The sequence below is a fragment of the Chiloscyllium plagiosum genome, chromosome 5, assembly GCF_004010195.1.
Source record: "Chiloscyllium plagiosum isolate BGI_BamShark_2017 chromosome 5, ASM401019v2, whole genome shotgun sequence".
Classification (NCBI taxonomy): domain Eukaryota; kingdom Metazoa; phylum Chordata; class Chondrichthyes; order Orectolobiformes; family Hemiscylliidae; genus Chiloscyllium; species Chiloscyllium plagiosum.
Window position 1 is genome coordinate 84223165 of NC_057714.1, and position 18599 is coordinate 84241763.

The window sequence follows — 18599 nt, forward strand, 5'->3', positions numbered from 1 at the left end:
CTCTCCATCCCTTTGTCCCTGTCTCTCTCTTTGACTGGATTAGTGGTGCTGGAAGAGTACAGCAGTTCAGGCAGCATCCAAGGAGCTTCGAAATCCTGATGAAGGGCTTTTGCCCAAAACGTCGATTTCGAAGCTCCTTGGATGCTGCCTGAACTGCTGTGCTCTTCCAGCACCACTAATCCAGACAAAGAGAGAGACAGAGACAAAGAGATGGAGAGAGAGAAAGACAGAAAAAGAGGGGAAGTGAGACAGAATGAGAGATAGAGAGGGGGGGAGAGAGAGAGACAGACAGACACAGAGGAAGAGAAACAGAGGGAGAGAGCCAGAAACAGGAGAGACGGTTTAAAGAGGGGAAGTGAGACAGAATGAGAGATAGAGAGGGGGGGAGAGAGAGAGACAGACAGACACAGAGGAAGAGAAACAGAGGGAGAGAGCCAGAAACAGGGAGAGACGGTTTCATGCAGAAACAGAAAGACCCAGAGTGGAGCTTAAAAGTACAGAGAGAGCAAGACACCCCCCCTGAGATTCGATAAGACTAGCAGTTGGCTTATAACGTGCTAAGAGAAATGTTGTCCACGGTCAGGGGACAGGTAGGTCTGTCTGCAAGTCACACAGCTACGCAACTGAGCAGCTAAGCAGCAGAAGAGCCTTAATCCTTCCAAATTCAACAATAAGAACTTCAAATCTGTGATGTGAATCTCTGGATTATTTCCTAAAGTAAAAGCAAACTGGCTTTTACTTTAAGTCAGTAAGATTAAAGAATTAAAAGTATGGTTCAATAAATTGACATGGGAGAAATTGGTTTCAATTGATGAGACACTGGTACCAGTAATGGGGAATGTAGGGACTGAACTGTTGAGATATTCATGACTTGAACCTTGCTGGGACTAAATGTTCTGATGAGCTGCATAACGGACTTGCAACAAAATCATGACAGCACTGTGATAAACTGAAGTGAGAGGACAAACTAAATCAGCAATACAGAAGTGCAGAAACAATCAGAACCATGGAATAAAAGGGGAGAGTTTACAAATATTGTGCAATTACTGATAAGGCTGCAGGTTGTGAAGATACTAAAAAGACGGAACTAAAGACTGCACCTGAATATATGCAGCATTTGTGACAAAGTGGATGATTTGATACCTCAATTATAAATAAAATGTTTTTATTTATATTATAGAAATATGGTTCTGAAGAAGGGTCACTGAACCCAAAATGTTAACTCTGTTTTCTCTTCACAATTGCTGTCAGAGCTGCTGAGTTTCTCCAGCTATTTCCGTTTTTTGACTGAAGGACAGGAAGTTAGGAGATGGTGGAACGGTAGCAATGGCAAAAAGCATGGCATTGTCACAACAGAAATCTTCGTTTGAAGATCAATATGTGGAATGAATTTAGATGGGAGTTAGGAAACATGAAAGGTGAGATGTCACTTCTGGCAGTGCTTTATGGGACCCCACTGTTCATCAGCATCCACACTGTAGGGTTGGAAATTGACAGAAATAAATAAAGACTTCTAATGGAGTAATAATGATAATTTCGGGTGATTTTCATCTATATATAGATAAAGTGAATCAGATTTGCAGAGATAATTTGGAAAGTGAGCTCATATAAAATATTTTCAGATTCTGAGCACATCATTTAGTTCTATCCAGAATAAATGTCTATTCTATATCTGCTAATGTGCACTGAGACAGGAATAATTAATCATCTCACAGCATATGCAATTCTAGGTAGAAGACAGACCACAGGGCATGGAAGCTGAAGGAGATCATTCAGCCAATCAAGTCTGCTTTGCCATTCAATTTGCGCACTTGGAAAAGCATGGACTTATTAAGGCTAGTCAGCATGGCTTTGTGCAAGGGAGACGTTGTCTCGCAAATCTGATTGAGCTTTCAACGTAATAACAAAGCTGATGGTTGAGGGTAGGGCAGTGGATGTTGTCACCATGCACTTTACTGAAACATCTGACAAGATCCCTCATGGTAGGCTGGTCCAGAATATTAAATCACATGGGATCTGTAGTGAGTTGGTAAGTTGGATACAAAACTGGCTTGGTCAAAGAAGTCAGAAGGTATTTATGGAGGGGTGTGCATGCCAGGTGGATTAGCCATGGGAAATGCAGGGTTCCAGGGATAGAGTAGTCGTTGGGTTTGGGTGGAATGCTCTTCACAGAGTTGTTGTTCACCCGATGGGCCAATGGCCTGCTTCCACAGAGTAGGGATTCAGTGAAATGCTCTATGATAAGAAAGTTAGCATTTTCAGGTTGGTAAGATGTAATGAATGGGATCAGCACTGGGGCTTCAGCTATTTACAACCGGCAACAAAATGTGCATTATTATGGCTACTGAATTTGCTGATCACACAACGATGGGTAGGGCAAAAAAAAGACTTCTGAAGAGAACATAACAAATCTACAATAGGAATTTGTAAAGATCAAGTGAGCAGGCAAAAATTTGGCAGATGTGAAATCAAGAACTGGTCCACTTTGACAGGAGGAACAGAAAAATAACCTATGGAGAAAAATTGCTGAACTCTGAGGTGCAGAGTGATGTATGTGTCCTGGTACATGAATCACAAAGATAATTTGCAGGTATAGTAAGTGATTAGGAAGTCAAATGCAATGTTGGTGTTTGGTACAAAACAGTTGGAATACAGTAGGGATGTTTGCTTCACTTATACAGGACATCGGTGAGGCCACGTGAAAACTGCCATGTACAGTTTGGATGTTTTGTGAATGGAGATAATTGCATTAGAAGTAGTTGAGAGAAGCAACACTTCACTGATTCCTGGGATGAGGAGATCATCTCACAAGGAAAGATGATCAGGTCAGGCCTGTATCCACTGGAGTTTAGAAGAGAGAGTTGATCTTACTGAAATATGTAAGATCCTGAGGAGTTTTGACAGTGTTTGTTGTGTGGCCTTTTGCCCACATCTATGAGTTTGGGTTTAATACAGTGTGGTCAAGGAGAAAGCAAGGTCAAGAACTGTCTCCAGACTCGAGCTTCTTTATATTTTAGTTTATTGCATCTAAATACAAAAGGTCTTGTACATGGTAATTGAAGATGAAACCAGGTTCTAATCTTACTGTTACTTTGAGACAATCCTCCACTTGCTTCTCTCTCACCATCTCCCACACATCCTCTAATTACCTTCACCCATATTGTGCTATTCATGCCAATCTGTGATATCATCACAAGGTTTCTCCAGGTTTAAAACAGTTGGGGTATAGATGTGGAACAGATGTTTCCTTTATGGGAGAGACTTGAATGAAGGGAGATGCTTTAACATTAAGGGCTCTCCCATTTAATATGAGATTAGGAGAATTTTATTTATCCCTCTTAGAGGCATATGTCTGTGAACTTTCAACTTCAGAGACCATGAGATAGGGTCACTGAATATTTTTAAAGCAGAAGCAGATAGATTCTTGACTAAAAATTGAGAGGATAGGCATGAATGTGGAATTGAGGCCACATCAGTTCAACCATGTTCTTGTCTGACTCCTATCTTTTGTATTTTGGTATAGCAGAAACAAGATAGAGACCATATTCATTGCTTAAGAGCAGGAGTAGAAGATTTGGAATCCTTTTTTTCCCTCTGCTATTTGTTAAAGTTAAATGTGTTACAATAGATTCATTTTCTGTTCATGTCAAAACCTGTCCTGAATTATTTTTATCAGCAGTTTGGTCATCTTGGTGGTTTAATGAGACTTTATACATTTTGTGAGAGCTTGAGGAACAGCGGGAGTATGTCAGGTTCCCATGTCATGACAATGGCAATGCATATGAAATCACATTTAATTTCGCAAAGTCAGCCTACCCTTAAAATGGCACTGAAGCATTATTGTATCTGGAAAATAAACAATACAACATAATTTTAACAAATTTGTATTTCAACTACTAAAAATTTCTTAAAGGAAAGCCCTGGCACAGAATCTGAAATTGTTAATACAATAAGACACGAGTAGGCACCTTGTGATTTGGAAATGCTTTACCCACAAGTTTGACGAGGAACTTCAAAATAGTTGAGGAACAAGAAAAGCATTCTCATCTCCCAGGTAAAAGATTTCGGCTCAAGTCCCAGTCTCGAGACTTGAGCACAGAATTGAGACTTTATTACTCAAGTAGGAGAGCTGCACGAAATCAGTCACTGTCTTTCAGAAAACAAGTTAAACTGACCGACTTGTGAGGTGGGAATAAAAGATCCCATGGCCCTATTTCAGAGTATCCTGGCCAACAATCATCACTCAACTGATGTCAGAAAAAAAAATCATCAAATTGCTGCTCATGGAAGTTTCTTGTGCACAAGTTGGCAAGTACAATTCTACAACAGTGACACCACTTCAAAAATATTCAATTGGCTGTAAAATGTTTTGAAACATCCATAGGGTGTGGAAGTTATTAAGTAAATGAAATTGTTGAAAAAACTTCAAGTACAACAGACCCAGATTTTGGTTAGTTATTGTAATTTATAGCCATGATACTCAACTATAGAACAAAAAAAAACAGATTTAATACTATATTTTGCAGCCAAGATGGTAGGACATCACATTCAAACAGTACAATGGTCGAGATTAAAATGTTCAGCTTGGTCACCAATACATCAGAGTAAATAATAGATACGAGAGCCATAAGATTTATTTTAACATTAGATGGTTTAAGAGTATAGAAATAGCTTTGTCAAGTCATCTCTCAATAGCTAGAAATTACAGAAAATCCATTAACAAGATATCTCTCTCGTCAAGGAGCAAATTTCTCAAAAAAAAAATGCTTATTTGCACCCTGTACCATTCAGGAAACATTATGGTTTTGAGAATACGTGTACAAGAATGAGAATTTAAAGCAGGAAAATTCTATTAAACTCAACAAAGTATGTTCCCTCAACGTACTTGTTATTACAGCTTTTAAAATACAAACATTTGCCTCCAAATACATTTGTACTTATTTCCATTTATTCTCATCACCGAGTGATCATTTGTCTCATTTTATACCTCCTGTTGGGAAAAAAAACAATTCTGCTCCCTCTTATTTGAGCATCCTAAACTGCAACTTAAATGCTGGCTGAAAATAACAAGTGTTATGACATCCGCATTTGAACAAAGTCAGGTCTATAGCCATCTCTTCACCAATAAGAAATTTCAAACAAAAAGCATAGGATTTTTGTACGCATCACAACATATCCTTAAACTTCAGGCAATTTAAGTAATTAATGATATTCTTCTCCTCAAAACTCACATCAGGTATGTGCCTCCTACTGCATTGCTACCCCATCTATTGGTGTATGTTTAAATAACAGTATGTACAACATCCAAGTAGCTAGATATGTTCAAGGAATGGGAAATGAAGGTTCTGAAGTGCTAAACTGCAATTGCAGGTATAATGAGACGAGGATTATAAAGTCATAGAGATGTACAGCATGGAAACAGACCCTTCGGTCCAACACGTCCATGCCGACCAGATATCCCAACCCAATCTAGTTCCACCTGCCAGCACCCGGCCCATATCCCTCCAAACCCTTCCTATTCCTATACCCATCCAAATGCCACTTGAATGTTGCAATTGTACCAGCCTCCACCACATCCTCTGGCAGCTCATTCCATACATGTACCATCCTCTGCGTGAAAAGGTTGCCCCTTAAGTCTCTTTTATATCTTTCCCCTCTCACCCCAAACCTATTCCCTCTAGTTCTGGACTCCCCGGCCCCAGGGAAAAGACTTGGTCTATTTACCCTATCCATGCCCCTCAATTTTGTAAATCTCTGAAAGGTCACCCCTCAGCCTCCGACGCTCCAGGGCGTCCCCAGCCTGTTCAGCCTCTCTCTAGCCCAAATCCTCCAACCCTGGCAACATCCCTGTAAATCTTTTCTGAACCCTTTCAAGTTTCACAACATCTTTCCGACAGGAAGGAGACCAGAATTGCACACAATATTCCAACAGTGGCCTAACCAATGTCCTGTACAGTTGCAACAAGACCTCCCAACTCCTGTACTCAATACTCTGGCAAATAAAGGAAAGCATACCAAACACCTTCTTCACTATCCTATCTACCTGTGACTCCACTTTCAAGGAGCTATGAACCTGCACTCCAAGGTCTCTTTGTTCAGCAACACTCCCGAGGACCTTACCATTAAGTGTATAAGTCCTGCTAAGATTTGCTTTCCTAAAATGCAGCACCTCGCATTGACTTACAAATTTCAGTGTCTCAGCACACTGGCTTTGATGGTGTCACCAGCTGGCAGGAGTATTTGTAGACATCTTTAACCTCTTCTTACTATGATCTGAAGTAACCCCCACTTCAATACCACCATTACCCGAATGTCAAAGAAAAATATGTTGTGTGCCTCAATCACGATCACCCGGTGGCTTTGACATCCACAATCATGAAGTGCTTTGGGAAGTTGGCCATGACCCACATCAACTCCAGCCTCCCAGCCTGCCTTTATCCCTTGCAATTTGCCGACTGGCTCAACAGGTCCATGACAGACACAATCTCCATGGCCCTACACACATCCCTGAAACATCTGGAAAACAATGATACGTATGTCAAGCTCCTACTTATTGACTTCAGCTCTGCCTTCAACACTAATTCCAAACAAACGCATTTCCGAACTTGAAAACCTAAGTTTCTGCTCCCCACTTTGTTACTGAATTCTTGACTTCCAGGCCAACAGACCGCAGTCAGTAAGGATAAGCGACCACACCTCCTCCATGATAATCCACAATACTGGTGCCCCGCAAGGACTTCTTATACATTCACAACTATGTGGCAAAATTCTACGCCAACTCAGTTTACAAGTTTGCTGACACCACCACTATTGTAGGTCAGATGTCAAACAACTATGAGATGGAGTACAGGTTGGAGATAGAGTGCCTGCTGGCATGATGTAAAGACAACCATCTCTTCATCAACATCAGCAAAACAAGACAGCCAGTCAGTGATTTCAGTGAACAGACTGGAGGACAAGCCCCTGTCTGCATTAATGGTAATGATGGAGGGATGGTTGTGAGTGTCAAGTTCCTGGGTGTGATGATCACCAACATACTGTCCTGGTTCACCCACATTGACATTGGTCAAAAAAAGCACAATCACCTCTCTACTTCGTCAGGAGGCTAAGGAAATTTGGCATGTCCACAATGACTTAACAATTTTCATCGCTGCACCATAGAAAGCATTCTATCTGGATGCATGACAGCTTTGTGTGATAAATGCTCTTCCCAAGACAACAAGAAACTCCAGAGAGTTGTGAACACAGCCCAGTCTGTCATGTACACCAGCCTCCCATCCATTGTCTTCATCGATACTTCCTGCTGCATCGGGAAAGCAACCAACATAATCAAAGAACCCTCCCACCCTGGCTGTACTCTCTTCCACCCGGCAAAAGGTATGAAAGTTTGTATACAGGTACAGATTCAAGAACATCTTCCCTGCTGTTATCTGACTTTTGAACTGATTTCTTAAATGGTAATGTTGATCTTCTCTGCACCTTCTTGACAGTTGTAATACTGTATCCTGCACTCTGTTCTGTTACCCATATGCTTTTGTATAATATGATGTGCCTGTAAAGCACGCAAGACAAAACTTTTCACTGTACTTTGCTACACGTGACAGTAATAAATTAAATCAACATCATAAATCTATTTAGAATCAAATTGTTATAGGGTATTACAATTTAGTAGCAATCTTTTATTTAGACAATTGGTTGAACACTTGATTTAAAATAAGAAATTGCTTTGATAATATGGAAGTTACTTAATCTGATTCTATGTTGGGATTCATTTATAAAATGCAGTGAAGGCTGAAGGATTCTTGTAATTTTTTTTATTCTCTTTTATTCTCAAATTGTTACAACAGCTTATTGATGCAATTAGTTCAAGCAACAAGCATTCAATCAAAATATAGAAATAAATAGTTGGGGAAACAATGAGCAAAGATGTGCACAAAACAAAGGACGTAAATAGGGAGCTGTTGTCAATATTAGATTCTTGTACGCATTCATAAATTACATGCATCATTCAGAATTACTGTGTTAAGGATCAACACTGGAAATTTTCTCCTCTCATACAAGGTAGTATAGTCAACAATGTGTCAGAGAATTAACAAACATATTAAGCAGCAAGGAACGCCAGGTTCTAACTCCAACTCAGCTGGCTGAGTTCCCGACTTGAGCCACATTGCTCCGGGGAAGTGTTTGGTGGAAGTCAAGCACATTTTTGGACGTGGGAAAGATTAAATGATTAGGAGATGCTTCAGAAAAGGAATGGAGGGGCCTTGGTCACAGATCATCCACTAATCCACTACTTCGAGAAGCACAGGGCAATTCCTTCAATACTTTGTGCAACGATTCATAGATTTTGATAAATTAAATCCAACTTCAGCAAAACAACACTTTGGCTAATTTAATGCAATGTAACAGATTATCACCTCATTAAACTAACTATCTATGCAATTTGGGAAGTACCTCTTTAAACAACTTCCACTCAAGCAATATTCAGAATAAAAAGCTTCTTGTTTTTAAACTCGCAATAACATGGTGGTTAGTTGACCAGTTTATATCCAAAACATTTTTCCATATGCTTTCTTGGTTAGTTTACACTGCGGTTACCTTCACTAGTGAATGAAGGCTTTTTTCACCAAACATATCCCGTAGGAAGGTCAGATCTTCCTGGCTGTTCACATGTGACTGCAGCTGGGTTGGCAAGGAAGCCAACAATTCATACAGACCTGTGAATAAATATGAAATACAATAAGAGTAATGCAACAGAAATCATCTACTTAAGTGACACTTGTTTCTCAACTGCCTGAATGGAGTGTTTCATTTTTTAAATTGAGGAAACCCACAGGCTGTGAAACAGAACTTAATCTCTGGAGATGCCCAAGGTTACAAAAGGCACTGTCTCAACTACAAATGGCATGTTTCCCCATCAGTCTCCAAGAGACAGACAGTAGCACACTGTTCAACAGTAGCATAAAGCACAATCATCCATCAGGCACCCTCTATCAATATGATCCAAAGTAATACAGCAACAGAGAAAGCTCAGGCCCCTTTAGCAAGGTAACCTGGCATTACTTAAAGTCAAGTTGCAGCATATGTTTGGTTTCCCAAGAGGATTACACAGGCTAAAAGGGCAATTTGTTGCTTTCACCCAGCCAGAGTCCACCAAAAAAGGCAGTTTCTATTGGCCTCCAGTGAACCATTATTTAATAAATCGTTATCCCCATATTGCAACAGTTTGATTGTGGTTGCCAAAATTGTTTTATCATAAACTATTCACCAAAAAAAACCTCTAAATGCTGACGCATAGTTTAGGTGTGCAGGAATAAAAACAATAGCGAATGCAGAGTCAGCCTCAATGTAAGCATGCATCGCGATCTCCACATTTATGCTGTTGAGAAGAAACTGAACTGGACATTACATAATTAACAGGGTCGGTTTCTAATCCACAACTTTCTCAAAATCATAAAAAAAACTGAATATAAATTAAGCCTAAACAATGATTAAATAGAAACTCTAGATTCTATGCATTTTAATTTTAAAAAGTAAAACTACAAGACCAATTTTATTCCCTTCTGGTTCTGTGTTTAATACTGAATTGCTGTAGAAAAAGGCAGAAATGAATTTCAATAGCTTGAGGGTACCAGTTAATTCAATTCTTAATACCAGTTAATTAATTCTTAATTCAAAGTCATAACCATCATGGAAGCAGATCAGACATGGAAAAATGACAGTCTCAGTGGCAACACTAGGTCATCATCATCATCCTTTCACAGTATTGCAATTACATAAGTAACAAAAGGACACTTGTCCCCTCAAAGGAACACAAGTTCCAAGAAGCACTTATTTTATTTTAAACCATTTTTAAAAAACAAATCATGTACAGGGAGCAACCACCCAGAATTTAAAGGTTGTGTGTGATCAATCTCCATTGATTTATTGAAGTTGAACACTCCCATAGCAAGAAAACAAGCTGCACAAGAAGCTCTACATATTGTAAAACGTTCCACAGTGCTTGACAGGAGCATAATCAGACAAAAACTGACAGCAATGCACAGGAGGAAAATAAGGCCAGGTGACCAAAAGCTTGGTCCAAGACTTGTTTTAAGAAAGGCGTCCACAAATTTAAATATTGAAGTGAAACCAGTTCCTAAAGTATGACATGTACAAGGTGTCAAACTATTGCCAAATCAAGTTAGAAAATATGCTAACAACGCACAGGAATAAACTAAATTTTTCCAGATGCTATAATTTTGAAGTTTTGCTTGACAGCACATCGTATTTATGTAGCATAAAATAAAAGTAAAGTATGGCTGATGTTGGAGATCTGAAATAAATAAAATGTTGGAGAAACACAACAGGTTTGGCAGCATGTGTGGAGAGAGAAACTTAATTAATGGTGAGAGTAAATGTAACTTCTTTGGAACTGAAGCAAACTGGAAATTGTTTTTGTTTATAATATTACTCTGAAAGGGGCAAGAAGAGCCAGTGGAACAGATAGCATAAAGCACAATCATCCGTCAGGCACACTCTATCAATACGAGCCAAAATAGTAAAGCAACAGTGAAAGCTCAGGCCCTCTTTAGCGAGGTAACCTGGCATTATTTAAAGTCAAGTTGCAGCATATTTTTGGCAAAGGGGAGAAAGAGTGTTCGAATTCTAAGAATCCTTACAAGGTGGAAACAGGCTATTCAGCCCAACAAGTCCACAGTGACGGTCCGAAAAGCATCCCACCCTGACTCACCCCGCCTATCCTATCATTATAACCCTGCATTTCCCATGGCTAATCCACCTAACCTACACATCCCTGGACATGGTAGACAACTTAGCATGGCCAATCTACCTAGTCTTCATATCTTTGTACTGTGGGAAGAAACCGGAGCACACTGAGGAAACCCTCGCAGATACCAGGAGAACATGCAAACTCCACAGACAGTCGCCCAAGGTTGAAATTGAATGCGGGTCCCTGGCACTGTGAGGCAGCAGTGCTAACCACTTCACAAGAACAGTATAAAACCAAACATGACTGATACTAAGCTTCATGAGATTATATTGGATGAATGACCAAAGAAGTCATTCTGACGTGTTAAAGAAGTTAATTATCAGAAGCACATCAAAGGAGGAAAAGCAAGTTAGAGAGGCAGACGGGTAAGAGCTTAGAGTCCAGGCAACTCAACAGAAAACACCAATGGTGGAAACAATTAAAACTGTGAAGGGTCAAGAAATCAGAACTAGAAGAACACAGACACCTCAGAAGGTTGTGGGGGTTGGAAAAGATTTGTGGAAGAATTTGAAAGGAAGTATGAGAATTTTACAATCAGGATGTTGCTTGATCAGACGCCACCATAGGTCAACAAGCAAAGGAGTGATAGGAGAAGGGCACATGCTACAAATTAAGAAATGAGCTGGAGCGTCCTGAATTATTTCTGGTTTAAGAAGAATAGAATGTAGAAACTTGCCAAGAGTTGACTCTCGAGGTAACAAAAGCCTGATCAACAGATGAACCAATTGGGCGAAGTTGAGTAATGTTATGGAAATTGAACTAAGCTGTCATAGAGACGGCAAGAGCAGGTGGCCAAAAGCTCAGAACTGAATGGAATACCAAGGTCAACAGACTGGTTAATATCAGATTGTTGTTAGAGAGATAGCAAGAAATCAAAATAAATAATCCAAATCATGTCATTTTTAAATTCATTCATGGTATGAGAGCATCACTGGCTAATTGCACAAAGGGCAGTTACGAGTCAACCACTTTGCTGTTGGAGTCACATGTCGGCCAGACCAGGTAAGGATGGATCAGATGGATTTTTCCTTATAACTAACTATGGATTCATGGTCATCATTAGACACTTAATTCCAGATTTTTATTGAATTCAAATTCCACCATTTGCCTTGGCGGGATTCAAATCCCGGTCCCCAGAACATTACCTGGGTCTCTGGTATAACAATAATATCACTAGACCGTCGCCTCCCTAACCTGTTGCACACATGTTTTGCTTCATATCTGTACGATAGCAGAACACAAAAGTACATCAGACTTAAGGAATGTACTAGATTCACTTTCCATTGTACCATGAATTCTTCTTGGATATGAAAAGTACATTGTTAATACATAAAGAATGTACTTTGGCTCCTTTTAATCTGGTTACAATCAGTAGGTATGAGAACCATTCTACACATTTAAATAACGGATTAGAGCGGTCCTGGAAAAGCACAGCAGTTCAGGCAGCATCCGAGGAGCAGGAAAATCGACGTTTCGGGCAAAAGCCCTTCATCAGGAATACAGGCAGAGAGCCTGAATAGTGGAGAATCCTGCTCCTCGGATGCTGCCTGAACTGCTGTGCGTTTCCAACTCCACTCTAATCCAGAATCTAGTTTCCAGCATCTGCAGTCATTGTTTTTACCTACATATTTAAGTAATCTGAGTCAACGAGGTCATGTGACTGAAAATGCCCTTAATATCTGTAAATGTTTACCATGCTGTGACAGATAATTACATAATCAAATATATTGCTAGCACCAGGGAATCCTGAGAAGGTTGGAAATAAAAAAAACTTAGTGAAAGCTACTGTTGGAGTGGTGCAAGACTCAGAAAAATATCAGGCTTTAGTTTAGAAAGTTAGTTCACTATTATGAAAGCTATAAGCTTCGAAAAAAAAATAAAACCAAGTGATGAAAAAAACTGCACCACAAAGCATGCAATGGAGACAACAGAAACTGCTTGAAGTATGATGCTTTTATGACTCTATAAAATGGATGTCATCTCAAAAGAATGTGTGCCGAAACATTACAAAAATAAAATTGTGACCCAAAGCACATCACAATATTTCTTTGTAGACATGAAACTTTTGAAACTTTCCTGCAATGTAAATTATAGACAGCCCCTAAATGCTGGCCAAATAAAAATGTAAGCAATACACAAGTAATTTACAACAGGCTTCTGCAAATATTATTTCTTTTCACAAGTCTTTTCTTGCGCTGCCTCTCATCTTGCACTAATCACACTTGCACAATTTTTTAAACATCAATTTTAATGACAAACTCATTTTGTTAAAAAGTTTAATTTAAAATGGACAAATTCTGAAGTAGAATGGGGAATGCTTATTCCACTGAGAAATTTGGTAATAACAATATTTAATGCCACAATCTTAAGAGAAATGACTCCATGATCTTTCCCTTAATCCGAGTACATAATTAAAATTTCAATTTTTGTGAATGCTGCTTAAACCTTTAGTTTTTTTTAAATCTCTCAGATTGGTTCAATCACATTCGTTTCTGAAATATTTGGATACTTATCAAATTCCGTCCAAAATGAAAGTAAAATTTGGTTCACCGAAAGGAAAATTCCTCACAGTTAAACAGGGTAAATGGCCAGAAACATTCTTTTAATTTATAACTTTGGTTTCAAGTTGCTGGAAATTCATTGCAAAGAGTTGAAATTTAAATTTAAATTCAAATTCCTCATTGTCTGAACTGGAATAACTTTACAAAATGTTCTGGTGAGAAAAAATTTTTTTTTTCAAATTAATCAGCGAGATCCCCAATTTAATAAAGACATACATCGTTGCTATAATTGTTCTACCAATGATCTTTGACACTGTCTCAAGTGCATATTTTGACTTAATAGTGAAGAAATAGATGACAGAATAAATTTACTACCACTATCCAGAGCACGAGCAGTTGTTTTGGAGATAAAACTTTTCTATATCCAATGTTAGGCATGATACCCAAGTAGATCACAGCAACAGCACTCAATAAATAACAAAACTTTCGAACAACTGTTGACAGGAGTTTGTTTTGACAATGTAATCTGTGGACTCCATCACAGCTAGAGAGAGAGTATGCAGCCAACATGTTCCACACAACCTAAGAATGAGAAGGGGCTACATTTCTCCAGTTATATTTAAAACCTTTGCAACTATCACCAGATTGTAGTTTGGAAATTTTACAATCGTAGAATGGCATGAACTGCTCAATGTCAGCCTCATTGTTTTCACTGAAGCTAATTTTCAGTCATAGCCAAGCTTTCTGCAAGATGCATCGCGAGAAGAGACAGAAACTGACGCTAATAGAAGTAAATCAAAGACATTTAAATTAGTAAAAAGTAAAAATAAAGAAAGTTGATTTATATCTGTAATGAAATAGTTAATTCATCCAGACAAAAAAAACAATACAGACTAATTAACCTTTGATGCTCCATGACATAAAAGCACAAACACTAGAAGCTGGAATAGGCCATTCAGCACACCGAATCTGCTTCACCATTCATGATCAAGGCTCATCATCCAACTCAATAGCCTGTCCCCACTTTTCCTGCATATCCTTTGATCCCTTTAGTCCCTTCTTGAAATCAATGTTTTGGCTTTGACAGCTTGCTATGGTAGCAAATTCTACAGACTCACCACTTTGAGTGGAGAAATGTCGAATCTCAGTCCTAAATAGTTCACTCAGCAACCTTAGACTGTGATCCCCGATTCTGGACTCTCTTGGACATTGGGAACATCTTTCCTGTATTTACCCTGTTGAATTTTATAAGTTTCTACGAAACCCCCTCTCATTTTCTTGAACTCCAGCAAATGTGATCTCAAACATGTTATATAATACGGTTGGCTTATATTATTTGGAGACCATGTCCCTTTGAAAGGTGAGTCATGTGAACACAGGTAATTAATCTGCAAGGTTACAGGTTTGTGGTGACTTGGGCACAGCTTCAGAATAAAGCCTCGGAGTTGAGTTGCAGCAAATGACCAAGGTGTATGTTCTTTGGTTCTGCCTCGGTCCTAGAAACTGCCCAGTACAGAATAGATTCAACCTCTCCTGATATGTCACGTAGTCCCAGAAGTGGGTGTGCTAAGCCTTTCTGCACTTGCTCTATAGACAGCACACCCTTCTACAGATGAGATGACCAAAACTACGCACACAATATTCCGGTTTGGACTCACCAACACCTGTACAATTGTGGCAATACATTGCTATTCCTGTACTCAGATCCTCTCTTATGAAAGTCAATATATCATTTGTTTTATTTACCACCTGCTGGTACTGCATGCCTATCTTCAGTGACTGGTGAATGAGAACACCCAGGTTTCATTGGACACTTCCCTCTCTCAATTCATACCCTTTCAACTTTCTTGCTTTTGCTACCAAAGTAGAAAACTCAAATTTATCCACATTATACTCATCTGCCATGGATTTGCCCACTTGCTCAGTTTGTCTGAACCACACTGAAGCATCTCCCCATATTTCTCACAGCTCACGCACCACCCAGCTTTGTGTCATGGAAATGTGGAAATATTACATTTATTTCCATCATTTAAATAATTAATAAATATTGTGAATAGCCGGGGTCCTGGCACTGATCACTGCAGAATCCCACACGTCACTGACTGGCATTCAGAAAAAGACAGATTTATTTCCACTCTGTTTCCTATCTGCCAACCAGTTCTCAGTGTCAATTCACTACACCCAACCCCTTGCACTTTAATTTTACATACTAATCTCTTATGTGGGACATTGTTGAAGGCCTTCTGCAAGTCCAAATAAATCACACCCACTGGTTCATCCTCATCAACTCTACTAGTTACATCCCCGAAGAATTCCAGTAGATTTATCAAGCATGATTTGCTTTTCATAAATCTATGCTGAATCTGTCCAAACTTGTCACTGTTTCTAAGTGATCAGCTACTTAATCTGTTAGAATGAATGCCAGCATTTCCCCTCTTCCAATGTCAGACTGACTGGTCTCCAATTCATAGTTTTCTTTGTGCTTGCCTTCTCAAGAAGCCTTGCACAACCACACTGACTATTATTCTTTTCTCATTTCACAATACCTAGTCGAGGATGGCCTGTTCTCCAGTTGGTTCCTCAACGTACTGGTCCAGAAAACCATCCCATCTGCACTCCAGGAATTTCACCTCTACAGTATTATTACTAATTTGATTTGCTCAATCTATGAATTAAAGTCACACATAATTATAGATGTTCCTTTAGTCCATGCAAATCTAATTTCCTATTTAAAAGTATTCCTGATATTACCCCAACAGTTTGAGGGTCGACATACAACCCTACAAATGTTTTTCTTTTAACCTTTCGTGCTTCTCAGCTATTCCCAAATAGATTCCAAATTGCTGGAGCCAATATCTTTCCTCACTATTGTATTAACTTCCTCTTCAACCAGCAAAGTAACTCCATCACCTTTATTTTGTCTGTCCTTCCTGAACACTGAATACCTGTTTTCATCCATTTGCACGATTAAATCATTTACTTTACTTGACTGCAAATGGTCCACATATTAATGCGCAAAGCCTTAAAATCTCCCTGTTTAACTTGATTGTCCCATCCGCATGATTTTTCATTGTGGCCTTGCTTAATCCTGGCCCATGATTTCTCTGCCAGCCACTTTTTTTTAATCCCCCTTTCTGTCTTTTGATCTTGCCCTTCATTCTTCTTTCTCGGACACCTTGCATTGATTCCCATCGCCCTACCAAATATCATTTCAATGCTCTGCCAGCCACTTTTTTTAAATCCCCCTTTCTGTCTTTTGATCTTGCCCTTCATTCTTCTTTCTCGGACACCCTTGCATTGATTCCCATCGCCCTACCAAATATCATTTCAATGCTGGACAGTACAAAAGTGAAAAAAAAAACACTGTAGTGGCCTGAATTTTGCAACTAGCAGCAGAAGCTGGCTCTCCCTGATTCAATGTGTCTCCTTTATTAAGTACATTGGAATGGAGTAGCACAATTCCAACAAATTCACACCTACTTTGTTGTCATGATCTAAGGACATCTTTGAAGCCGAAAGCTCAATGGCAAGTGTTCACAGTCATTTTAAATGTTATCTTTGTTCAACTTCAAATTCTAGTTTAATTCATGCCCAGCACAACTAACTTTGCTGACTGTGATAACTCCCTTGCCTATCCCAAACCCCTATCGCCATATTCTCTCAATGATCTGAGGAGAGATAGTGCACCAAGAGTATGGTACAATTTGGTGATGAAATTACACAAATCATAAAGGAATCATGCTTTTTTAAAATTTATTTCCCTCCATCAACCATTTGCCTATATTCCATTCAGTGAGAAAATGATCCCTGAAAGAGAGAATGATCCAAAGATTGCACTGTGGATAAAAGACTCCTTTGAAGAGCGCAATATGCGTGATTTTGTTTCCCCCACAGGAACCTCTTGAAGTCATTGGTTTTTATGGGATATGAATACATGCTATACTAACAAGCTGTATTCTTTATGTATACCACTGGGATGCCAAGTCTACAATCAATCAGTAACTTCATCCATGCAACCATTATTACAGAATGCAGCACATTTGACTTGCAGCATGATTTTACATTTGAAATTGACTATAAAGTTTAATTTCATTCAGTCAGCCATATAGACGAGTATCATCTTGTCCTCTCAGCTTCTGCAGCTTTCACTAGAACTATTTCTTTTGCCTTTTCACTTTTCATTTGTCTGTTAGACTTTATAAACATTTTATCTATGTTCCCAAAGAATGGTCACTTGTGCTTTTTCTGCTCTTTGAAGATGCATCACTGGAATATTTGTAATTTTGTCACTGAAGTCGTTTGGCAAGCTCTGAACAATCTTCTTCAATAAAGAGAGATTTCCATTCTTAAAAGTGGTTACATCAACTAGCCCTCAGTCTGAAATCTTTGCTGGCTTGAGAGTTTGATTTGAAGTGTGTTTATAGATATTGCAGTTCTGATGGCAGTGTTACGAAACTGATGGTCTTCAAAGGACCAATTCAATACAAGCTTCTCAAGGTCAGGTCAGTGGCTGACCTATTTTGATGGCACACAAAGTCTTAGTATCTTCTTCAGGGCCAATTACTTCATTTTTAGACCATAAAACATATGAATAGAAGTAGGCCATTCAGCCCACTGAGTCTGCTCTGTTATTCAATGAATCATGGCTAATCTGATGATCCTCAAATCTACTTTCCTGCCTTTTCCCCAAAACTCTTGATCCCCTTACTGACTAAAAATCTGTTTGTCTCAGCCTCAACAGCCCTCTACAGTAAAATATTCCACAGATTCACTATCCTCAGAAGAAATTCTACAATTCTCTTTTCAGGTCGTGAATCTATGGAATTCACAAACCAAGAGTGCAATGGAAGCTGGGACATAGAATAAAGGTAAGGAGGAGATAGACAGATTTTAAATTAATTTTAGGTTGAAGGGTTATGGAATGTAGGCATGAAAGTAGAGTTGAGTCCAAGATGAGATTAGCCATCATGTTAAAATGGCAGAGAAGGCACAAAGGGCTGAATTGCCTACGCCTGCTCCTACTTCTTATGACTCCTTAATCTGAGATTATACTTTCTGATCTGAGGGTAAATCGTCTCTCCATATCTATCCTATCAAGTTCCCTGAGAATTGTGCCTCTCATTCTACTAAATTTCAATGAGTGTGCGTTCAACCTATTCGTAGATAGTCCTTATATACCTGTGGATCTGACAACATCTATTGAGAAGAAACAGAATTCATGTTGCAAGTCCAGTAATCCTTCTTCAGGGTTCCAATCTTCCATTTGGCACCAGTTTTTCACGACTAACAGTCTGAGTGACTGGCTAAATTGTACATTTGCTTGCCTT

General features: G+C 39.1%; 1 protein-coding gene across 8 annotated transcripts in view; it reads right to left on the reverse strand.

Annotated features, from left to right (window-relative positions):
• The window catches only part of mpp7a (membrane palmitoylated protein 7a), a 429268-nt gene that overhangs the window by 236295 nt on the left and 174374 nt on the right, over window positions 1-18599 (reverse strand). For 7 of the 8 annotated variants that reach the window (XM_043690504.1, XM_043690506.1, XM_043690505.1 and 4 more), the window contains one exon: window positions 8599-8717. The exons of the other annotated variant lie outside the window; for it this stretch is intronic. In XM_043690504.1, the coding sequence (XP_043546439.1) occupies window positions 8599-8717 (119 nt within the window). The remainder of the gene's footprint in view (window positions 1-8598; window positions 8718-18599) is intronic. 8 annotated transcript variants of the gene reach the window in all.